At 40.6% G+C, this 26,426-nt stretch overlaps 1 protein-coding gene across 5 annotated transcripts in view; it reads left to right on the plus strand.

The window, feature by feature from the left end:
• Positions 1-26,426, plus strand: part of tox2 (TOX high mobility group box family member 2) — an 88,336-nt gene that overhangs the window by 46,933 nt on the left and 14,977 nt on the right. For all 5 annotated transcript variants that reach the window (XM_071203177.1, XM_071203176.1, XM_034083730.1 and 2 more), the window contains exons 3-4: positions 771-830; positions 16,447-16,719. In XM_071203177.1, coding sequence (XP_071059278.1) covers positions 771-830; positions 16,447-16,719 — 333 coding nt within the window. The remainder of the gene's footprint in view (positions 1-770; positions 831-16,446; positions 16,720-26,426) is intronic.

Consider the following 26,426-nt stretch of genomic DNA (forward strand, 5'->3'; position numbering starts at 1 on the left):
GTTGGCAGAGACTAAAATGCTGATTAGGCTAAGTGGGAAACAGAATCCATGGCTGGTCAAGTTTGTTTAATGGTCATTATAATAATCACCTGCTCTTCAGAGAATTTTGGAAAACCAGCACTACGGCACAAATGATGTTGGATTAGAGCGAGTAGCATAAACCTGCTACAGCTGTCCAAAAATATGTCCATTCAATAGAAATCATCTGGAACACGTTTCTTTGAGTCTGACTGAAACTAAACACAAAAAGTAGGCCCCTGGAAATCCCTGTAGCTCCTGTAGCGGCGCAGCAAATCAATTTCTGTTTGAACTCTTTGCCGACTTACCTGTCATATGTTGTTTGATTATGTTAATGTTACCTTTGATTTAATTTGACTGGCCAACTTGCTGGCTGACTAACTACATGGCCGTCGGTACAAGTGTTGTTATTATCTCTCTATTGTGCCTTTGTGACACCCGAGGAATCACTGCACAGTTAGGTGTGCGCACGCTTACACACAGAGTCTCTGGCTGTCGGGAAGCCGAGACGAAGTGTGTGAGTTACACAAGCTTTGACAGGGCCTAATTATACGTATCTCTAATGAACTGTAATTACTGACATCCACCAGAGTATCGAGGTCTTTAAGCCGAGGACTCACAGTCATTAGGCTGCTGTGTTACACGGTCTCTGTGTCTCCACTGACTGACTCAAAATCAGTGTTTTCTGTCCCTGTTGTGATTTGTCGGCCTCTGCCTGACTGTTTTACTCATTTCTCTCTCCCTCTTTTCAGTTTGATGGTGACAACATGTACATGAATGAAAACAGCCACGATTTCCTCCCACCAAACCAGGTGAGTTAAAATGACCTCTAATGAAATACCTGCTCTTTTCCTCTTTCCCTTTTAGTTCATCTGTTCCCATGATTGTTGCCTGAGCCATTTTCATTTCACCATTGTTCAAGCTTGTTAGGATGGACGACAAATTGTTGTTACTGAAACAACCTCAGAGTTATATGACTGAAAAGCTGAAAGCGAAGGGACTGCAATCACTCAAAAATATTTCAAAAACTGGTTTTACATGTGAGAACATGTAACAGAACAAAAACATTCAAAGCATTCTGCACTTTATTAGTAAAGTATTTGTTCAGGATAATACTATGATAACATGTGATATGTGTGTTATCTGTCCCTGTTTAGAATACACAGAACAATGTATTATAGTCTTAGAGTCTAAATACACCTAAGTGACCGCAGAAGATTCCTGTTTTCATTGTTTTCATTTGGATAACAATTAGTTGTTACCTCAGCAACAGCGGCTCCTCCCGGGTCCACATTTTTCCACAACAAATAAAATATCATGAAAACCAAACACATGATATATGATAGCAACACACAGAACAATTAATTGTAAAACATTCAATTAATAACAAATCTCAATGTACTCACACATCCACCTCTAAAGAAAGTTATGAATTTACTTATTTATGTTTAGGATTTAAAATGTATTTTCAATTGATTCTGAAGTATTTGCTACATTGCCATGGTTGTTTTAGGTTGTGATGTAAACTGTGAAAGTAGTGAAGGTTTTTCTATACAATTAAATATGTGTTGTGTCTATGTTACTGAAATGTATCCCAGCATGCATTGGGGAGAGACACAGTCATGTCTGTGAGGGATTAATGTCCTTAATATATTCAGAGGAAACCAGAGAACCAAAACCGGCAAAAACATCCACATTCAAAAGGGAAAGTGCCGGGACCTTTTTTCAGTGTCAACCATTAAGCTAACTGCAATCATAAAATTCAAATTCACTTCATTCCAATTATGCAATCATCCTCTGTGCACACAATTTTCACTTTGGTAAAAGCCAAGCAGAAAACGCGGCTTCACTCTGAGTGAATTTTGGCCTCATTGCAAAGGATTTATTAAGTTAGAATAGAGGGGAGTCAGCGCTCTTCTGCAGAACATGGCAGCCATGCCAGATACAGTGTAGCACAGCTGGTTGCCAACAACTGGGAGACCATATGGTTGTGTTTGGACAGGGGGATTTGTGGAGTTTGGGAATAAGCCCATCTGACATACACAGGGGGGCAGGGAATTTGTCCCTGTCAATTGCAATTATTAGAACCTCCCATAGGCTACAGTAGTTCTGTGTTTCTGTTGCATTCCCTGTTTTCCTTAATTTCTTAATGCGCTGGTTTGTTAAAGTGTGGCTCAAGGCCCAGAGTAAGAGAAGGAGCTGCTTCTGCTGCTGCTTGCACAAGGTTCTCTATGCTTATTTAGAAAAATCTGACACCAAACATGTCTTTTACAAAGTGATCTCTTCAGTAAGATGGTACTGTAATCTGACAGATTTCTCGTGCTGGTACTTGGCTTTCTGAAAAATCTTAAGAACCACTGCCTTTATCGCCCATTTTGATTCAGCGCATATACTTTTACTGCAGTGCTGATTGACTGATTACAAGTCGTGCTGATGTGCACAATGTTTTTAGCTGAATTACTGAGGGACAGATAAAACATCGCAAATGTGGCATGGAAGATAGAGAAGAGAAAATGGAGGGAAAGGTGGGGATCAAGGAAGCAAGAAAAATGGAGACTGAGAGAAGAAATAGCGTGAAACACAGTGATGGGATGAGAGACGATGTTGCTTTGCTCTGTGTTATACTTTGTTTACTCAAAGATCCCCTCATATTTGACATGTGCCTTGCTCTATTCTCCGCTTCACCAAGTTTAGCCTCTCCTTCCCTCTGACAGCTTGAATCAGGGAGGGCCTTAGGGGTGGACACACACTGACAACAAAACATAGAAATGGAAAAAATAGGAAAAATCACTGATCTGAACATCCCTAGCTGTGACCTAATTCTACAATACAGTACATAATCATTCTAAGTACGTTTTAAGTATGCAGTGTGTTCACACGGAACAACTCCCAAAATCGATTAACGTAGGAAAGTCAGTATGTAGACTAAAGGAGGTGCAGTTTTGAGTGTGCTGGTGATGCACAATGCTAATGGTTTACAGTACGCTATAATACGTATTATATACCTTTACTTATGTTTTTGGAGTAAGAACTCAAGAAGCTAAAATATCATTTCCTTAATAAATTCCCTTTTATACTTAAAGTATTATAATTGTGTCAGTTGTCAATCAAACTCCATTGGACAATTAAACTTAACAAGATGCAGCTAAATGTTTTTCTAAAAAAAGTATTATTCCTTTTAGTTTTTTGAGATATTTTTGGATCTTTACCATGAACTGTAGAGTTTCAAATGTTGTCTCGCTTCTCAACTTTCTATGTACACCGTGCATCAACAGCGCACTCATAAAGAAAAGAAGAAGAAGAAGAAGAAGAAAGTGTTTTCATCTTTTTAGTATATATGCTGACAGGTCTGAAAACCTGTCATAATTCAAATTGGTTAAAGTGCATTAAATTATTCTATGCAATCTGCAAAACAATAATAATGCCGTTTAAACAGCTTATGTTCTCTGCAAGTAGGACCTTTTCACTGGATTTAGTGTTTGACTGTATATGAGTTTATGCTTGTGTTGTTTGTGTTGAGAAAAAAATGGGGAAAGTAACAAAGAAAAAAGACAGCTGCAGGGCAATTCTTTTATTAACTAGTTTTATTCCTGAAGAAATGTGTTGCACAGTATATACTGTACAGTAGCTGTATTATTCTCATTATATTCCGTCTTGGATAAAAACAAATCATACTGCCTAAAGCTCGATTTTCCCTGCTTGCCGCTTTATCATCTTACTTTAGTTTGCTATCTTTCTTTTTCACAAAGACTCCGACTCCCCCTCTTCTGCTCGTTTACTTTTTCTCTCTTACCCCGGTTGCATTGAAATGCATTTGGGTCAGCGGTTCCACCTCCAAACTGTGTCTCTTAGTGCTCTACTGTCTCTCACTTCCGTTTCTGCATGTAATCGCTCTATTTAATCTGGCTCACATATAAATACCTTTTTTATATAAGGTACATTCATATAGGACCGAAGCAGGGCCCTGTTGAGTAGCTCCGGCCAACTGCTTCATACAGTGAGATGCTTAGATGGGTATGTTCTTGTGATGAGTCACGAGGAAACGGGGTCAGTGCCATTGTCATATCGATGTTCCCATGAGCATCGCAGTCTGACCCTGCTTACTTCTCTGTAGTGTTCCTTCCAGTCTCTCTCTATCCCCCCCAGCAGAGTGACAAAGTGTTACTGATTCAATGACAAGGTCACGGACCCTGGTCTTGGCATCAACAAGCTCTTTGTCTGCCCCTGTGGCCACTGACCATTGTCGTGGCAACAAAGTAGTAAGTAACCACGACAAGAAGCTCGCTCCAGTGTCTTTTCTGAGATCTGATCCACGGCACAAAAAGAGACACAAATTCTCCACGGAGAAAAGTGGAGAAGCACCAAGTAGAGAGCCTTTTTTGTTATTATAAAGGTTCTCGTAGACCTTCACCTGAAGTGGTACTTCTCTTTCTAATACCAAACAGAATAGTGCGGAACGATGCGATCAAAGATAATACACGCAGTGTGGAGATGCCTTCTCATAGCTCCGCAGCAAAGTGAAAGAAACACTATACTTCATCAGCACTTTACCTTGACAATGCTTTGCTTTGATGTCTTTCTCCCTGACTTATGAATTCATTTAGCAGAACTGCTGTTTGAGAGAAATATGTCACAGTAAAAAAAAAGAACACAAGGAGGATATGGAAGGGGGGGGGCAGTGGGGAGAAAGAGAGATGGAGAAACTGCACAGGGGAATAATTCGGCTAATGGAGTGACTGCTTGGATATTCAGCAGAAGTAGGAACAGAGATTATGATCTTGCAATTAGCGTAACAAGGTTTTATTGATTGGCTGCCGCTGTAGCGTCTTTGCTGCCAAGACGCTGCATGTGGTTTTAACATGCACAGTGTGTGTGGAGCCCAGCCAGTCACACTAGTTGCTACCACTCCAACAGAATCCAGCTCCGTGTTACCGTCGAGCTGTGGCCATTTCCTGAGCGTCAAGGCTGAAATATTATGGATTGCCGAGTTGAAAGGGTCTGTTTGAATGCCTGACGATAAAGTGGAGTGCATTTGCATTTTTCCACTCACTTGTAAGTGAATACACTGCCCTCCTTCCTCATTGAGTGAAATGCAGGTATGAAAAGGCAGCTTCTGGTAACGTGTGATTTGAAAGTTTGTCTGCCTGTTTTACATGATGGAAGTTCAAATTATGTTTTAATGCTACATTTGATGCTATTTCTCGTCTGTTATTCTATTGTAAGTCATTGTTGGCAGGGATTGTAGCGGCCCCTTGGGTGTTGTAATTGTAATTAGGGAGCTGTTTGAGTGCCAACAGCAGATCTGTGAGAAGCAGAGACAGATTGGAGACCGATGGAAAGAGGTTTTTTTATATGGCAGCAAACAGATGTGATTATGATTAGTTTAGAAAACACACTGACATAAGGAACTCACAATGAGGCATGTTGTTTTTTCTTATTATTAAATGTTTTCCAATGTGAGATTTAGTGGTGTAAGAACTCTTGTTAACAGATATGTCTGTCATACGATTTTACTGCCTGCACTTGTTGAAACTCCAGTCTGATGAGTATGATCAAGTCGTTCTCCACAGCTCCCCCGTGTCTCTCATCTATCCCCCGTATGTTTCTGATGAACCATTGTAGAACATGATCCCATAGTCTTTTATGTCCAACCTTTGACAAATCTATCACCTCGTACCTCTATGCTCTGAATTAAAGGCCCATTCCACCTTTCCAGTTTCGATGAGTAATTCTCTTGTTTGGCAGCTGCCCAAAGCCCAGCCAGCCTGTCTGGAACCTCGGCGGAGCGTGATTGGTCAGGTTCAGTCATGTGTGACTGACAGGAAGCCCGCTGATTGGGGGAGACGGTATCTTTGGATCGCTGCATTGATTAAAGCCTTACGGCGGCGTTTTGTAAACTCCCGCCGTTTGGGGTCCCCGCCCCAGCGCCCTGGCCCTGCTGGTCTGAATTATAGCTCGGCCACATTAGTCTGATTTACAGCTTCCTCCCGCTGTTTAGATTGGAGCGGGGGACCAGAGTGGCAGGCTCCTCCTCCCCCTACACTTCCACCTGCCCCCTTTCAATTGATTCTCCCACTTTGTGCCTCACCCTCTACTCATCTCCCCAATTGTCCCACTCCCTCTCTCTTTTGTACCACCTCGCATGCACTGAAAAAACTGAAACGTTGACTTTAATTAAATGTATTATGTCAACAGATTTCACATAACTGTATAAGGTTAGTTGAAAGCAACAATTAAGTTGAATACAAAATATTAGGTTCAACTTAATAAACCTAATACAGTTTTGTATCATTTTCTAACATTATACACTTAATTAAAGTCAATGTTTCAGTTTTCTCACTGTGATTCACCTCATTCGAACGTCACATGAATCCACTGCTCTTCTCACCTTTCCCCTCTCTCCCCTACTCGTCTCCTCCATTGTCTTTTCTCCTTTTCTTCCACAGTACAACCTTTCTCCCCACTCCTCCCCTCATCCTCCTTTTTCCAAATTCTCTGAAAACATCCCTTTACCTTTTTTCTGCCCAGTACCTCTCTGACCTGCCCCCTCCTCCCCCTCTCCCCCACTCCCCCTCTTTTCTCTCTCTCTCACTCCATCACTACATCTTTTGTGAAAATGAAAACAAAGAGCAGCCTGCCAAAATATTTCTATAGCTGTTCGCTGACGAAGCAGGGAGCGGAGACAATGCAGAAAGATGTGCAGGCATATTTGTCGCGGCAGCAGAAAGATGGAAAGCTCTCTCCCGATGGCCTTTTTACAGTCATTTGGAAACTCTCCTCACTCACTCATTGCCCCGTTTAAAAGCACTCTGGTTGAAGTTCTCATCTGACATGGCACCACATATAAATGCACAGCTGTATATTTGTGTAAGGCCCTCGCTCTGCCAAGCTGTCCATCCCCCTGTTGCCCCAGGTGATCAGATGAAACTAACGGCAACCTTAATGTGTTTGTGTAGGCCTTTCACTCTATTGGACTGAACGATGACAGACCAAACACTCACTCTTGTGCGAGATCACAGGCCAGAGTATTATAAAAGACATGAAATGGCCAGTGTCAGTTTAGCCTTTTCATAACCACATTTTTCAATCTCTTTAAAAATAAAATATAGACAGTTTGCCTTGAACTCGTTTTCCCTTGCGGCTGCAAAATAAAGTGGTGGGTTGTTCGAGAGGAAAATGTTTCACTGAACCAAGATTCATTAGCAAAAATACTCGATTAATTTTGTATGCAGTATCTTTAAGGTATGAGAAAAAGCCCTAAGCTGACATCGATCCATGTTGGCTTATTTCCTCTTCTGAGAGAAAGTTTAAATGAGGTAATATAATGTTTCTTATTAAACCGGTTAAGCAGCACACAGCAAGTATATTGGTAGAAAGCCTGAGGCAGACACGTTTTTTATATCACAGATATATATTTGTGTAATTTGTCTAGCAGTACAACAGACCTGGAACAGAAAATGTCCTGGATTATCCTGATGCAGTGACACAAGAGTACAAGTTGAGCCAAGCTAGCTCTATGAGCTAACACCATGCTAACATTCTGATGCGTATACGGTGTAATGTTTAACTAACTCACCATTGTTACTTAGCATACTTACATTTAATAATTGGAAATATGAACAAAACACAAAAGATCCTGATAAGAATGTTTTTGTATTTGGTAATTTGACTACTGGATAATTATATTCCAGCTAAGGGATCCCTACATGTAATATAATTCATCCCGAGGGAGACATAAATGTCTGAACCAAAATTCAAAGGCAATCCATTCAATAGTTATTATATTCCAGTCTGGAGCAAAGTCTTTGAATGATTGACCAAAATTGCAATCCCTACAGGCTAGCGTGGCTAAAATCTACAAAAAGGAGCCTGATTAAGCGGTTCCTGACGGAGTTTTACTCTGAAATCTTAGTCATGGAATCGCTGCGATGCTGGAGGTTCTTTTGTGAAGGGTTAAGCGTGAGTTGCAGCGCCAAGCTCTAGTGTGAGACAGGGAGGTTCATTGACACTGGAGAGCTGTCTCCTCCACTCCCCTCCACTCCCCACCAGCCTCTTATTAACAATGGCACCAAGAGTACGCGGGTCCAGATGTTAGTCTCCTGCTCTCACCAGCTGTGCCAGCCTCCGATACACAGCCTCATTGACTCTGAACCAGGGAGGGGAGACACTTCAGAATACACTAACACCACGCACGCACACACACACACACACACACACACACACACACACACACACACACACACACACACACACACACACACACACACACACACACACACACACACACACACACACACACACACACACACACACACACACACACACACACACACACACACACACACACAGACACACGCACACACACACACACACACACACACACACACACACACACACACACACACACACACACACACACACACACACACACACACACACACACACACACACACACAGACACACGCACACCATGTATACATCACTTCGGGGGACATTACATTGACTTTTATGCATTTCCTGGAGACTTATCCTAACCTTAACCATAACCAACACATGCCTAACCCTTACCCTAACCCAAATCCTAAACCTACCAAGTCCTCACCCTAAAATTAATTATTCCCCTCATGGGGACCTCAAATGTGTCCCCATAAGGGAGGCGAGTCCCCACACGCGACTGTGTAAACAGATTTAGGTCCCACAAGTATAGTAATGCTAGGCCACACACACACACACACACACACACACACACACACACACACACACACACACACACACACACACACACACACACACACACACACACACACACACACACACACACACGCGCGCACGCACGCGCACGCACGCACACACACACACACACACACACACACACACACACACACACACACACACACACACACACACAGAACAGGAAGTTTCTGAAAGTACGTTTTAGTTTTTAAGAAATATACTGCATACCTACAAAATGATCACAAAGGATTCAAAAGCTATTACATTCAGTTCTGTGCAAGAAGAACTGCACACACACATTTGTCAGTCAGATTCAACGACACACAAACAGGCACACAAACGCTCACACACTCCCACCAGCCCAATGCACTTTACACCCCCCCCTTCTCCTGGTGTATGGCAGAGTTATTTGTGGGTGACAGGATCCTAACAATTCTCAGAATAATGCACGTTTGTTTGGATGACTGCGCCATCAGCGCTCCTTTTGTTATTTTCAACATTGTTAGAGTCAGTCGGTACTGATCCACCAACCCTTTATTGTGCTGTTTTTTGTCCATTTACTTGCTCTTATAACAATAATTAGTTTTGTCATTCAGACACAGTAACACCATTGTCCACATGCTAATAATGATTTTGACAGTGAGCGTAGAAAAGTAGATAACTGAAGAGTCATTTAAAATGATAAAAAAAAACAGTAGACTAGCTGTTGTTTTGTTGGCCTTTTTGAGTCTCTGGGCAGCGTCTGTTTGCTCATAACTCGGCAGTAGCAGTGGCTGTTGTCAAGCAGAGAGTGGTGTGACAAGTTAAAAAGGCTTCCCTTTCCAGGAAACATGGCTTCTCCAAACAGGAAGAGACAGAGGACTCTAGAAATTACAGTGTATGTCTGCCGATGTAACACTGTAATCCCAGACTCACCCTGTCATGCAATAAGTTTGATTGCAGTTCTCATTTGAAATGTTGGATTCATATCTTTCCCCTTCCCCCTTATTTTCTGCTCATTCCTTTCAATTTTGTCTACGCTCCTCTCCCCTCTTTCCCCACTCTTCTCCTGTCACCCATAGCAGTATCAACATCGGAATCACAATCACTGGAGATGACGATTGGGAAACGCGAGCAATCGTGTTCGTGGTTTGTTGTCTGACCGCATTAGTGGAGATTACAGTTGAATTTTCACTGAAACTGTGCAGCATCTGCATATGTTTACAACCGCAAGGTCCTAAACTGTGCACATGATGCAAAACATTAGGGGATTATATTAATATAATATTATTCATCAGAATAATAATATTCTATTAATGACTATTATATTCTATTATGTTCTGTTCTGTTCTGTTCTGTTCTATTACAGCCCATTCTATTACATTCGGTAGTCATTGGGGAGCTATTTAAATGTTGTTTGTGTTCCAGTTGAATGTTCAGCAATAATGATGTGGTTGTTGTTGCTGACAGCACTCTATTCGTCCCCTTTTTGTTATTAGACAGTGAGGAGGAAAAAGAGCAAGTGAAAAACAAAAGAGAGGAGGCTCAGTGACACATTTTCAAATTGATAAAGAGAGGAAGGGAAAAGCAACATATGAGGGCGCAGAAAACAACTAATGTCTGGGCACTCACATCCGTTTGCGGAGTAAAAGGAAAGCGTGCGAGAGACGGACAGAGAGAGGTACAAGGGGGGTTGTGTTTATTATTTGATAAAGCCCCTCTTATAACCTCAGCATGTTGTGTGATAGCTCTGGCTCTCCTTCAACTCCGCGGTGTGCCACTTCAAATTAGTCGCTTGTGGAGAGGGCCTGCCCCGTCTTTGCAGAATGCATTAGTACGCCACTCGGAGCCTCATACAGCCTAGGGTTAAACACAAATTATATCATTTCTGTCATCCAATCAAATCACACTGACCTCTTGACCTGCCAGATGAGTCAAATGCATAATGAAATATGACATGGCACAAAAGCTCTGATTCTAATCTGCTCTGACACGCGATCAGATGAGGATGACCTCCTGACCTTGACTGACAAGTGAGACGAGCACTGGGAACCGGATACACGAGGGAGAAGAAGGGAAGGAAACACATAAAAGAAAAGAGGAATATATAAGCAATTAGGAAGGCTGGTTTTAGTCAATGGGGGTTAGTTAGTAATCAACTCAGTATCTTGGGTGAAAGGGGCCATCTGCATCTGTGGACTTTGGATAGTTGTTTTAAATATTCTCACAATTTCCCCAGATATATTCCCTTCCATAATGATAAATAAGAAACCTTTTTGTTAGACGGCAGCATCATTTCTTCTCACTTAGCTGTTGCCAGGGCTGAAGAAATAGTAGCTGGATTTTATTTCCTAGAAAGAGCTTGACTTTGACATTATTTTCTCCCAGTCTCACCCCTCGCTGCCTCACAATCTCTCTCTCTCCCTCCCACCTTCTTCTTTCCCCACCCTCCTGTCCTATTCATTCACCCAACAGAAACCAAGTTCGCATTGGTTTAGCATCCACATCCCCACAGCCCCTTTCATGGTTTCCAAACAGAAAACATAGTGACAGATAAATAATGCAGCCTGGCTGTTTTAGAGAGAGATGAGATGACAGGGTGATGGGCAGGCGGGCGGGGGGTTGATTGGGGTCCGGGGGATGTGGAGCAGGGACCAGAACTGTTTGGGCTCCGTGAGGGACAGAGCAGGCTAGGGTAGGGCCAGCAGAGAGAGGAAGAGGAGACTGGAGGTGTAGGGTGGCTGTAACTGGATCCGTGGCCCTCTCCCCCCCCCTCTATTTGGGCTCTGCTAGAGAAGGCTTTGTGGTGTGTTGATACCCCCTGACATGATATTGTAGCAGAAGAACAGCTATGGCTTTAATTAAGCCTGAGTTGACTGAGAGAGATGGAGGGATAAAGAGAGGGAGGAAGAGGAACGGGAAAAAGAGAAGGAGGAGTATCAGAAAACAAACAACCCAATAAACAGAAATAGCAGATCAGGTCATGCGGTTCAGATTAAACGTCTCAAAGTAATTGATCTTTGTAGTCTGACAACAGTATTTGCCTCCGCTGTGTGACATTAAAACAAGAGCTCTGTGTACACCAGTAAACAGGATCATTCATAAATATACAATATAATCTTCCTCTGGGAGAGCAATGGCAGAGCGAATGAAAATAGATGATGCTTTCAAATTTCTCCCAAAGATAAATCCACCGTTTTCCTTGCAAACCGGACTGCGTGGAAAGGAGAGATAACGGGGCCTGACTTTGTCTCTGTGTGCAGACTGCTGCACGGCGAATACAGGAAGGTGGTGGAACAAAGTGTCGGTGGTGATGGAAGTGGTAGTGTGTGGGGGATTTTAAGCATAAATCACCACTGTGACAAAGCTCTCCAATAGGCAGATAAGTGCACATTAGTGGTAAGGCAGATCTGTCATCGCCTGTCTCCGAGCCGTCGGTCCCGCCCTCTCTCCCCGAAACAAACGCTGACTTGAGAGGACTCCAAACTCTGTGTGGCAGCATGTGGCATGCATAAGCACTTATGTTCTTACTGTGCGACTTAATTTGAAGCTTAATTATTTTTAAGAGGAAGTGTTCAGGGTATGTGGCCCACATGTTTTAATTATGGCGCTCCTTTTGATGTTTAATAAACAGGCAAGCGATGTGACTAGGGCTGCAACTAATGATTGTTTTATTATATATTAATCTTCTTGCCATTTTCTTGATTTTTCATTAACAAGTTAATTTGTTGAATGTCAAAAAATAAGAAAAAATACTCATTTCGGATGTGATGTTTTAAAATATCTTATTTAGTTTGACACACATTACAAATAATATTTCCTTGCAATGATATGAAACACAGAACATCACAAAATGTCTTTTAAAAGGGCTTGAACATGCTTAATCAACTATAAAACTGTTCCATAAACAACATTTCCCAACAGCATACAGATCTTTGATTGTACATAAGAATTAGAATTGACAGTGAACATTTTTCAGAATGAATATACAATGTTATATTAATTTGATTATGTCCCAGATCTAGATTCCTACAGGCATTGCAACAATAATGTAATAAGAAGAAAAATGTACAGATAATGAGCCTTTAGCCACAGTCAATATCATCTCCAGAAGGCCTTGAATACTCAGACAGTGTTTCAGAGATCTGTGCCAAATAAAAGACAAGCTGGAAAGCTCCCCAATCAATGTTATTTTCTCTCTCAGTCCCAGACCAACTGTCTGTTCATCTGTTTCTCTCAAATGAAAGGTGTGCTGCTATGTAACACTTACAGTCGAGAGATCTGTCTCTTAATTAAAATGTTACAGATTGTGTTTCGCTCACTGTGCAGACGGAGCATACTGTGTATTGGAAATAACGCTCCCTGTAGTGTGTGGTATTGATCAGACGAGGAAAATAGAGGATGTTTCAGTGGGAAAATAGAATCTGTGTAATGCAGCTTTTGGTAGGAATGTGGTCCTGGCTATTAAAAGTAAACCCATGACGAGTACCTTATAGGTGGAAAAAAAAGAAAAAGCTTTTGTTTGAATAGCCAATTCCATACTAGGACACACGCTGGTCTGCACGATCCATCAAATACATTGCCTTTGTTTGGATTTTACTTTTAAAGGAGAAAAGAGTATACATTAGCCAGAGTGTACACGTGGTTCTGTACATGCAAGCTTATTCTGAATAGAGGCATATGAATAATTTATCTTGCCACAATCCAACTGGGAACGTCCTTGGTATTTACATTTTTATCATCAAGGGCACTGGATGAGCCCTCACAACAATCGAACACATGACACATCCTCAGTCCACGTCCCTTTGCAAAATCACAAGCAAAACAAATGGGGGCTGGACAATGTTTCTGTGGCGTGGATATATATTTATATACACTGAGGAAACAAAAGGTTGATGAACATGCTAGATGATGACTAAGCGCGGCGGCGGCCTTATGATTACACAGTGGTCACCCTCAGTGGTAGTGAAGCACGGTGAAATACGACAGCCATGCAAAGGCTCCGAGGGACACACACAGGGACTCACTTTACACAATGGCTCCAATGTTTACAGCGGACAATTTAGTTTCCTTCCAACAATTATGAGGGAAATTGAATCTCAGGAAATGCTCGTTTTCTTGTCCATTAGACCAAACAATAACACCTTCACCAGAGGTTTACAAAAACATCTGTCTTCAAAGGACGGTCCAGAAAATGAATATCAACTGGCTTGCAGGCTATTTCAGGACAAAGTAAATCAAGTTGAAGCAATCTTTTTCATTTGGTGTAACATTTAGGAAGATGAAAGTACGCTTTAAACGCTGAGTCTGTGTCTACATTCTTGCTTTACGATAAAACATTGCTAAACCTTTTTTGTGGTCAAATTAAATATGGGTGTTTTAGTGTCGTAGGTATTATAACTTAATGAAATTCTTCTCATCTGGCTTTGTGTTTACTGCCTTACATTTCAGGCATTCATTTAAGAGATATTTAATGCAGTTTAATCCTGCTGAAAGCTATTGTTAAAAATAAGAATGTTGTTTACTATGTACTTAAAAGCACAATCTGAGATCCTAATGGGAGAAAAAGGCTTGCCCAGGCACCAAATACAACAACAGAACGATTGTAAGACTATTATTTCCAACATTAGACAGCAACAAATTCCACAGTAAATATTTTCCTGACTCTGAAAAGATTTGTTTCCAATTAAACAGACCTATCTTTATTCCAAGCAGCTGGAAATGCTAATTCATCCTTTGCACTGTAATCTTTTGGGTTGTATATCTTAGCAAAGCTGTATTTATATGCTGACAACATTACAAAATGAGCATTTCACTCACCTTTATAGTAAAACAGGGTTAAGAGAAGCAAGACAAAATGGGCTTTGTATCCTCTCTCCTTTCTTCCATCTCCCCCATGCCCCTTATTTTCTAAAAGTATCTGTTTGAGAGATAAATGACCACTCTGCTGCCGAGGATGACAGCCTACACAAAGATGATATTGAATTTATTTCAGAAATGTTGCAGAACTGACTGTTTGATGTATACTGCTAGACATGAATCATAAAAATTCTATTAAAAAACCCTTGAATGGCTGACACCAGAATATTATTTGTGATGATTAATTTGACTCAGTCATTACAATGGGAGTCAAGTTGGATCGTCTCAGACAAAATTGCTTTTCATTCCCCGTTGAATTTCCCTGCTATTTTTCTTTTCTTCTTGCTCTGAGCAGAACTCTGATCTGATTGGGCTTACTGTGTTAGCGCGACAGCACACAAATACAGAGGCTGTTGGTCTTTTTTATTACTGATCGCTGAGCATCCAGCTTTTGTTCCAAAATGAGACATTCAACATTTGAAACAAAATTACACCTGTTCCAACAAAATGACAGATCAGAATTTAAACAGTTTACAAAGCTATTTGTTGAAGGCAGGAAACTGAATGAATTGGTAAACAAGATGCTAGCATATTAATGATTCTTAAGGTGATACTGACACCACTCGTAAATGTTGTAAATATGACTTTATATAGTAGATTTTTAAAGAATCAACTGTAGACCACAGAACTGGATGTTTTTACCAATATAGTAATCAGTATTTCCAAGCATAAATACGTTTTGCATTTATTTTGAATCGACAATGTCTCACACAATTAAATGGTAGTTAGCACAGCTGCCAGTTAGGGTTACTCTGCTAAATATTTCATATCCTGGAGTCCTCAGCAAGAAATTGAGAACCACGGGGTGTCAATATTAAATTCAACCTTTTTTTCCTTCTATCTTACACTCTGTAAGCGACACAACACGTCCTGATATATGAAAAATAATGGATGAGGGAGACGCAAACACAACAACAAAGAGCTGTCCTATTTTCTATACTGACACCACAAAGTGTACCATTTCCACTTTAGCACGGATTTAACAGTTATTAACGTTTTCTGTTTGTTGTTAGCTGAACATCAGTTTTAACAATAACTGGCTATGTGGCACAAAGCTGCACTCGGCTACTGTTACTATGGTTACCTGTAGTTTAATCTAAGCAATAGTTAACATCAAGGTGACTGTATGTAAAAAATATATATACATGCAGGGAAGGCGGAGAACATTTCCTTTGCTACATCCGTACAATTAAGGTTAGCTTAACTGTTAGCAAGTAGGTATGGTCACGTGTACTGTTACTATGGATACTGGAATTGCACTAAAGCACTGTCAATTCCCGTTATTAAAAAACAAACAATGTTTGTGTATTTTGAATGACCACATCACTGATACATATGAAGCTAAGCTGCTATTGCTCTGAGAACAACTCTCCATAGCTGTCACATTGTTTGAACATTGATTTAAACTGCTAACTATATTTATTTTTTATGAAATGTTTCTTAACAAAATGCACTTTAAGAGTTGTAATTGCCTTTTGTCCTTACGTCTCACGTACGCTCACGTATCTTTGACTGCTTATCGGAACACTTGATATATTTTGTAATGCAATACTCATGTTTTGTGGTACTGACGATGCAAAATGGGATAGTTGTATACACATTTAAGCCTTGGATTTGCTCCTCTTACATGGCCTATATATTCATAAGATTGACTTTACACCTTATCTTTTAACTTTATCCAACTGTATGACTACATCTGCGACCCATAGGAAAAAAAATTGTTATTAATTAGCGTTAGTGTTGCCTACAGATGTCCATTACTTCCTTTTTCTCACGTTGTTCTCTTCGTGTCCTCAGAGCTACACAGGTCAGAGTGGCGGCGGCGGGGGAGGAGGAGGAGGTGGCGGTTCGGGCAGTGGAAATGGGGACGAGGACTACGAGATCCCCCCCATCACTCCCCCAAACCACCCCGAGCCCTCTCTTCTTCACCTGATGGAGCACGACTCTACAGGCTACCTCTGCCACTCGCTGCAACACAATGGGCTCATCAACCCGTACTCCTACCCAGAACTCATGATGTCCAACATGCTGGCCCAGGACAGCCACCTCGTCTCCAGCCAAATGCCCTCGGTGAGTAGAACAGCGTGGATTAAACCATTCCACCACGGCCATATAGCATCAGAAAACTGTGGTCCAATTAAAAAAGGGATGTTTAAGGTGACTGAGAATATCTTCAGTAATGGTGGTCACACGTGTTTTGGACGATTTAATAATAGTAAAAAGTTAATTAATGCCTCAGTGGAAAGAGGTTTTTCTTAAACTAAACCTTTTGAACTCTGCTGGATTTTACCAAAACTGTACATTTGAAAAAGTGCATTTATGTATCTGAGATAACCATGGCAATCTATTAACCCTCACATGTACACAGACACACACACACACGCACACACACACACACACACACACACACACACACACACACACACACACACACACACACACACACACACACACACACACACACACACACACACACACACACACACACACATACACACGCATGATCGTGCACAAGAGAGTGACCAAATTTGACTTTTAAAATGATTTTAAAAGCTTTTTGGATATTGCAAGACATCCAAAACAGCCATTTGAAAGAGTTCTCTAATATGAAACGTATTACAAGTTGTAAATGTACAACTCTGTAAGGTAAATTTAATTTTCAAGACATGAAAAAGGAGGCTAAGTGGGGGAACTGAATGATTGTTCAGCGGTTGGCATGTCAGCTCTGATGCATGGAGAAAGGGATTGTGGGTAAATCCATCAGCATCATATCTACCTCGACAGCATGCATCGGTCAATCTGTCAAGCCTTCAAACATGAATACGCTCTGATTACTCCCTCAGCTCCACACAGAACTGCTCCTCCACAAATTAGCATCTCCAAACCGTAATTGCATTCATGAGGACTGCAGGAAGTAGAGCAGGTTTTTATCACAACAAATGATATATGTAAAGCTTATGCATGAAGCATTATGTATGGCTGCAATAATCAAGGATTTCCATTTAGCAGTCTCTATAGGATACATGTCTAAATGAGGTAGGTAATCTTTTTGGAAAATATACATTTGTGGTTCACTGGATAACTTTAATGTTTAGGTTCTGTATGCAATTAAATTCCTTTGTTTTAAAATATGGACATGTGTGAATGCATATTTATTCTAGCAATGAGAAAATAGATAAAAGAAAGAGGACATGGTCAACAATATTTATATATGCAAAGATATTTGTGTTCAGGGTGAGATTAAAGGTGGGAATATTATACCTTTATAACTCGCTTTTTATTTACTATGGTATCAAACAGAGATACAGAAATAGCTACACCCGACTGCTGTGTCTCTTTGGTAATTGAATGCATTGTGTGCACGTAATAATGATTTTTTATATTGCTCTTTTTCTGTCTGAGGCATCTTCATTATTATTCAGATACATGCTTTGTGTATGTAAATGAAAATCAAAAATAATCTGTTATACAGTTAAAATGATATACATTCAGGTGAATATTATGATCATCATAAACAGAGGGAACACGATTAAACAACAGTCAGCATAAAGCCAAAATACAACTCCATAAATATCTGATATATAAGCATACTATACTGTATATTATATATAATGGTGGAATATTCCCCCTAGGTATTGGATTCATGCTTCATTTATCTTCATATTCATTTCACATGTTGGTCATGACCTTTACTGTGGAGACAGTGGTTGATTGGCCAGTCTTTCGCTCGGCAGTCAGGATATTTTTTACAGCTGCTGGGCCCCACTTTGTGGTTTTAATAGACGGAGTATATCAGGTTGTGCGGTAAAAATGCATGAGATTTTAAATGTTTGAAATGAAACACAATGAACATTGAATCAAAACAAATGTGCCATTCTGATAACCATGCATTTAAACGATGCTTTATGTTTGAAGCTGGAGACACACAAATATGGGCAACACATTTTGTGAATGGAAAATGAAGTTCACATTGGGGGTAATTTTGAGAAGGAAATATATCAAGAGAAAGCCAAAAGGAAATGACAGCATTTAACCAGTACAAATGTTATAACCCCCAAAACCTTGATATTGTTATATGGCTCTGAGGTGAAGCTACTTGAACATATACAGTAGGAGACATTTGTAGGGCTATGCTTCAACTTCACTGCAAAAGGCAGCATATAAAGTGAATTCAGACATTTCTAAGTCAAATAGGCTGCCTGGCGAAACTACCAAACCGTAGCAGAGGTTCATTTGTGCTGAGAACGGAGTGTCTATTAAAGTGGAGCCTCACCTTGACACAGTCTGTTGAGCAGAGTAATTAAGCAAACTCTGCAGTTCAAACATGAAATTCTATCAAAATGAATATCTCACTTGACATGGATAGATAAATTACATGGGGTTAATCCAAATTTGAGTCGGTTACCACTGCTAAAAAACGGTACTTTAGTGCTATATGTAGATAAAAAGGGATTTTGCTGCTGTTGTGTTTGGTGTGTGTCCAAGTGTGTGTTTCTGTGTCCTCACTATAAACAATATCTCTGCTGTTGAAATGGATCCACTACATCTGGAGGTCAGGCCTTATATTCAATCTTGAGCGCATTGAAAAAAAAAATCCATTAGGGTTCATCTTTCCTGCATCAGCCATTCTATTGTGGTGCTGCAGTGAGATCTGTTTTCATCAGGCAGATTCAATACGTGAGCTGGGCAATGAAAAGAGTGCAATAGAGTTGGTTGAAGAGAGGAGGAGTGAGGATCAAGAGAGAGAGAGAGAGGGGGGGGGGGGGTTTGTGGGGAGGAAAGCAAGAAGAAATTGCAAAGAGGAAAGAGGTAACTCTTATTTAAAATGAGCATATACCTCCAGTTTTCTGTACCTCCTGGATTTCATTATTAGATATTTTAGAGATAATTCGTTTGAGTGAAATAAGGTTATTCTATCTCAACACCCTCACACCAGATACTGACTGGTTTTCGGACCCCCCCAGACCCCCCCAATAAAGCAAAACTGCCCGTTTCAGAGTGGCCTTTTATTGTGGCCAGCCTAAAGCACACTTGTGCAATAATCATGCTGTCTAATCAGCATCTTGATATGCCACACCTGTGAGGTGGGATGGATTATCTCGGCAAAGGAGAAGTGCTCACTATCACAGATTTTTTCAGATTTGTGAACAATATTTGAGAGAAATGGTTATTTTGTGTATATAGAAAATGTTTTAGATCTTTGAGTTCATCTCATGAAAAATGGGAGCAAAAACAAAAGTGTTGCGTTTATATTTTTGTTCAGTGTATGTTCTTAAATATCTCTAAAATGGCTGTCGACTCTAGTTTTTAGCCAACAGGAATACATTTGGAATTTGTTGAGGACTGTTTTCAGCTGCGGACTACTGTACTACATATTTGCTTTGCTAGTGAGCATGTATTAGCAGGATGGTAAATGTAGACTTGACACTAAACATGTCTATGGTAAAGAAGTTAAATGTATGTGTTTAAATTGTTTGGCTAAGATCTGAATCAAGAGGTCAACTAGTCACAAAAAGTCACTGGTTCCAACTTCCTAATAGAATATTTTACTTTTCTTAGTCCACTTTTATAGTAAATTCATTATCTTTGGGTTGTTGGTTGTTTTTTTGGGCCATGGGATTTGTTAACATATTGAATATTGCCAGTCTAATCCTGTAAAGGTATAGTAGTTGAAAAATCACTAAAAGGAACAGCAGGATGGATAGATAGAAGCACATTTTCCCACCAAACCAGGTGGTAACATCTTCAAAACCTGAAAGACATAATTGACTCTACTCTCCTAATTTTGTGAAGAAGACATTTTCAATTCATAAGGTTTTTCTTTCGTTTTTTCTGATGCTTATTGTGTTGCAGTCCGAAGCCCCTCCTGGCCAAACCTGATATCTTTCAGAGAGCTCTTTTCTCTGATGCTCTGATGCACTTGGCAGGGCCTCCCTCCCACTCTCACTCTGCCTCTGTCTGTTAATACCCCCACTGTCATAACATCTACAAGTTCCAAAACACATTAGACATTTAATAGCCATGCTCAGGTTGCATTGATCTTATCAATAGAGCCCAGAAAGATACACATCTCTGCTGCTGCTGGTGGTGAATAATTTCTAGACTCACAAGTGAAATGGCCTTGTTGTTGTGTCTTTACTTACACCTAAACCTGCCTAAGCCAATCTAGTTTTGTATTAGTCTCACACCTGTGCTGTGACAAATACATCTGCAATCTATTTGAAAAGAGAGGCTACACATTCAATTATGGTATATTTAAGACGCTCCTGTAATTCATATGACTTGTGCCTGCGACTGGAATCAATTATCTTTGATTACATTTTTCTCATGTTCCTCAATGATACATGCAATATTAGCCATCATCAAACTGGCTCAAGTGTGATGGTTTGAATATGTAACAGATGATGAATGTATATTCAGACAGGGGATGTTATGTGAAATGGTTAGCAGAATATACTGCTATACTGTATGCAGCCTCAGCACCATCAAATTCCCAGGTATTATCTCATTTGTTATTTTCCGGAATACAAGACGTGAATCTGCCTGAATAAGGGTCAGCTCATTTGTAATGACGGTGGTCTGCCGGCTGTATTCATATTCAAATTCATACTCTTAATTTCTTTTGTTAGCAACATTTAAATGTAGGAAATTCCTCCCAGGCTCTTTATATGCAGTTGTTCGCGTTAATTATCAAGTGTTAATCCCGCACTGATTGTCATGTTAAGTTGGTGGATTCCTGTGTTTTCTTTCCTTTCTTTATTTTTTTCTAGCGAGGCATTAAGTGAACCTGACAGGTGCTCGCTCTCCAAGCCTGCGTGAATGAAATATGAGCTGCAATGTCAACTGAACTTGTCACAGACAAGCCGGGATGAATTAATGATAAGAGAGCAGAGGTGTGTTTTAATGTGTTTTCTCTCTGATGGAGGGTCTCAGCAAACGTATTATCGCATACTGTACACCTGCTGGTTTTTGTATAAACATGGAACGGAGAAAAAAGGTGGATTAGCGATAAGGTGATGCATGTATAGAGAAAATCTCGGACTGCTAATTCTAAGTCTGAAGAAAATGAATAGTCCTGTGCGTCACCTGGACTGTTATCAAGTGACTTTTCAGAAGTAGTGTAATTAAATGTGTTTAGACTTTTCCAATATGGACTTTAAATGTGTCTTACCTTAGCCTTTAAAGACGTTCTTCTCTTTGAGGCTTTGCCTTATTCTATACTTTCATTCAGTTGAAGAAAACCTATTTCTCCTTTAAAAGACCTTCATTTTCAGTCATTTTTTTAAAGGGATTAGAGCGGCTGCGGAAAATGATGGAATGTCTGTCGCTTTCCACCACAGTTCAACAAGCGCGGTGATAGACTTGTATTAGTTATTCCAATGTTGATTCAGGCATTGATGATTCTGAATGATCAATGCCTCTGGCTGAACAAAAAAATAGCGCTTGCTTGTTTGATGGCCTCTTGAAATCTGCAGGAAAAATGGGGCTGTACTTTAAACTGCTTTTCCCCTTTTCTCCACTTTTTTTTGTGATTATTTATTTTCAAATTGTCCCTTAGGCTAATGTTCCATTTGGCATTTCACACCTCCCTCTCCCATAAATGAAACATCACAGCCATAAATCACTGGACAAACAGAGACTTGTGCAAACCCTGAAAGGTTGAGAGATTTATGTAACACATTCATGTTTTCCACTTCCTCATTTTAGTACTCCACTGGTAAAGCCTAGCTAATAAAAGGTCCTATTAATATTTCCTGTTGCTTAGCAACGGCAGGCAGCAAGTAATAGCATTCTGTGAAAAATAGATGACCGATAAGGAAAAATTCAATTCTTTTCTCATCTCCTGGGAGAAAGTGCCTTATTTCTCTGGCAATGTGATATGAAACTGTAGTTGTATATTAAGAAATATCTTAAAAGAAATATAGGTTATTTTCCAATTTCATTATTTTGGGGGGATTTGTATCCAGGCTGGAACGGCAGCTCATCTATATTCTCCACCCTGATAAAGTCAATTAACCTATCGGATTAAGCTAATCATAGGATAAGGTGCCGACTTAATTTCATTCTTTTTAATCAGATATTCTAAAGAGATGGTGTTAAATAACACACACCAAACTTTAAAAGGATCAGTGCTGTGCGACAAATTGCATTTCGTGTATATTGCAGGTTTAATTTAAACTTGTTTTGTACAAACAGAGGTCAGCCACATTATGGAGTGCTATGCAGAATCCCTTCTAATAACACTGCCTATCAGCGTGATCACAGGTAATGGAAGAGGATCTCCACAGTGACAATTTTCCATTTAGATAATTCATCACGTCGTGTTTCAAAAACAGGCAAATAAAAGATGTGTTATCGCACACATGTTGTTGTCAGCGTCCTCCTCCATAGTGTAGATGTGAACAGTGGCATTCAAGCAGAGAACTGAGGCTAAAGAAACAAAGGCAGATTCAGCTGCAGCAGATAGCCAGTGTTATGAAGCAGATACATAGATAAGGGATTTCATATTACACTTAGCCACGGGCCCCTGCTGAGATTTATCATGCCATGAAATCGTGTCCATATTGCACTGTGCCCTATCTCAACCATCCATCAGCTCATTCTGCGTTCACCACCAGGAATAATCTGCCCTGGTGGCGGCGGAGAGTCGTCCCGTGTCATCTCACTCTGGGATGTCTCGCCTGCTGTGCCACCAGCCAGTGGACGACCGTGGCTCGAGCCTGGTGATTAAAGCACTTTGTGTATTCATGTTACACAGTTCATATGCGCTGTGTTACTGTAATGCAGCATTAAGAGGCAAGAAGCTACAGGCAGGATTCACAGGTGGCACTTAGCCTTAATGGTTTCAAGTAGGAGAAAAATGTTTCTAGGAATGATAAGATGATTGTCACAGTTTACATTTGATATCAGAATAAAAGGGAAAGGTGAGCCAAAACCATACCAATGACACAAAATAGGCTTTAGTATATCTTAGCTGTGTCTAGATAGAGCACTGTGTCCACAGAGCCCCTCCTCCAACACACACAAACGCGCACATGACCAATGAGGGCACGAGATAAGTTTGTGCACAGATGGAAGGCTGACAGGCAGGTAGGCCATCCAGTTATTTTAGCCGGGCCGGCTAAAATGATTGGTCGTGCTTTTTACAGCGCTACGGCTTCCACAGATTAAAAAATGGTATGTATGTTTTGTCAAAGCATTTAATATATTCATTGCTATCGGGATGTTAAGAGCATTCCATGGAATATGACAAAAAGTGTTTCTGAAATAAATGACATACCCCACCTTTAAGAGTAGAAAAATATATTGTTTTTAGTTTGGTTTTTACTCACTTATAGATGCTCCTAGTAACTCATTTGGTTTTCTTTCTATTATTTTACAAAAACTATTTTCTGAGTTGTCTTGGTAGCAATAAAAACTTGACCATGAACCTAAGTGATCAGTGAAGTAAAAACACCTCATGATGTGATGCAGTGAACCGTGTGTTCCCATGTACCATAACAATTGCAATGAGTTAATTTGTTTAGTAATCCGCTGCAGCATTTGTGATAATTCAAAGCTGCAGAATAAGGTGAGGATGGCTTCTGTCAGAAAGGTGTGACATTTCTCCGAGAGGATTTGACACACATGAAAATCACATTTCCATGACCTGCACTCACTTGTGTGGCGCACACAGTACTGTATGCACCTACTTTTCATTTGTGTGCTCTTTCTTGTTTTTGTGTTCATTATTTCTGCATCTACATTCTTTCTTTTTTGTTGTTCCAGCGTGCACAAACACACACACACACACGCATGCTCACATACACAAAGTGTGTTTGACACGGCAGTCAGGAGTCTCATTAGTGGGAGCAGAGGAGCCCTGCCGTCTGCTGTCAGGAGTGTGTGTCCCTACCGCTCCTCACAACCGTCTCCTACATGTCATGTCAGGCAAGGCTCTGATTCTCTGACGCCGTGCTTTGTGAGGTGAGCTCGGAGACACGCCCGGGCTGAGAGGGAGCGACACGGGGGGAGAAAGAGACACTGAGAGAGAACAAGAGAGAGAGGGAGAGAAGAAGAAGAAAGACTGGGTAACAAGAAAGAGAACTGGTAGGGGGGGGGGAATAAAAGCAAAGGAGGTTCTGACATTAGCAGTAATGAGGAACATGGAGGATGGTGCCGAGGGGGACATCATGACATTACTATCTGCAAATCAACCACTGCCTTGTTGCTGCCACACATTCTCTCTGAGAGGTGTTCAGGGGGTACAGTACTGTTCAAACCAGCAGTCAATCATAATGGGACGTCTGCCTCTTTGTGCTAACGCTCCAAGCTATACTCCTGGATTGTGTAATAAAAATAATAATGGTATTTCAAAACAATTAATAATACAAGATAGCATAGTGATTAAGTGCTTGACACAAAAAGAAAAAGAAAACACAAATGGTTGCAAAGTAAAACATCTTAAAAGTTGTACCATTTGCTGGTCTACCCTTTTTTTTAATTGAGCATATCTCTGAGGCACAACTTCAAAAGTCATTCCTAGGTGTTTTATGAAAATACTAATACCAAACACGTTGGCTAAGACTCTGTTTGGCAAAGTCCATTTCAACAGTGCGGCTACTCAAGACGTTCTTTGTAAATAGCTTGTTCTCCCTTTTCAAGTACAAATAATGATGTCCTTACGCTGTTGGTGTGTGAGGTATTGCTGTTCCCCTGCCAGATGAATTACTCGATCACAGTTCAGCACAGGAGGTGCAAGAGCAACTATTTCACATTTTTCCTTTTGACTAACATGTAATTGGAACGATTAAAAGTGACCTTACAGTTCCTTGTTTTGGTAACACCGAGGGACTGTGAAATAAAATGAGGTTTTAATAGTGCGTTGCTAAATACAGTTGGCTGCTAGAGCACCTGGATCATAGCATCATATCACAGCTATAAGTCATCCTGAGTACTATTTGAAATGTATCAAATGAAGCTTTGGTACTTGTGTGTCTTCTTCTTAAACATCTGCTGCCCATCACATGTTGGTACTTAGCATCTGTCTGATATCACAAGAAGACAGAAGCAGTGTTTTTCCTTTGCTTTCATACTTAAGTAGCGTATGATTCATAAATCCACTCTCTCATTAATTCTCCACAGCTTGTGTAAATGACCCTCCTGGGCATATATAAGCTTGATAAACCGAAGACATGGATGAAGGGAGAGAGAGGAAGAGAAAGAAGGAGAGAGTGTGGAAGGGAGAGGTGGAGGCTCGAAGGCTCTTTGAGGAACAGAGTTGTTAGTGCTTTGCCCTCGGGGTGAATGAGAAGTAGCTTTGAGCGCTGCGAGGCCCAGGGTTGGCTCCCTACCTAAAGGCGTGTTTACCACGTGTTGCGGCTGTGCTTTTGAAGGATCAGTCTTGAACGCGCCTCTAATTAAAGCTGTCATGGCTGGGTGCCTGCAGGGATAATGTTCTATTATTATAGTCATTTGTTTCAATTAAACGCTGGGTGATTTTACAATAGCAGCCGTGAACCTGTGTGAGTGAGCCATCACTCTAAACAAGATGGCTCCAGTCAAGCAGCGAGTGGGGAGAGGAAAGTCTCAGGACTCTTAGAACAGGAGCGCTGATAACTGTGTATTCAAACAGGGCGGCACGGGACAGAGGGGGGGTCTGAAAGTATATTAGCACAGATTAAAGCAATTCAACGGGTGACGTTTCTTTAAAAATCGAAATACTTAAATACATAATGCAATGGAAGAAATTCTTATCATTGGCAAACACATTCCACCTTCAATTTACATGTTTAAGT

This window comes from Pseudochaenichthys georgianus, chromosome 5, assembly GCF_902827115.2.
Source record: "Pseudochaenichthys georgianus chromosome 5, fPseGeo1.2, whole genome shotgun sequence".
NCBI classification, from domain to species: domain Eukaryota; kingdom Metazoa; phylum Chordata; class Actinopteri; order Perciformes; family Channichthyidae; genus Pseudochaenichthys; species Pseudochaenichthys georgianus.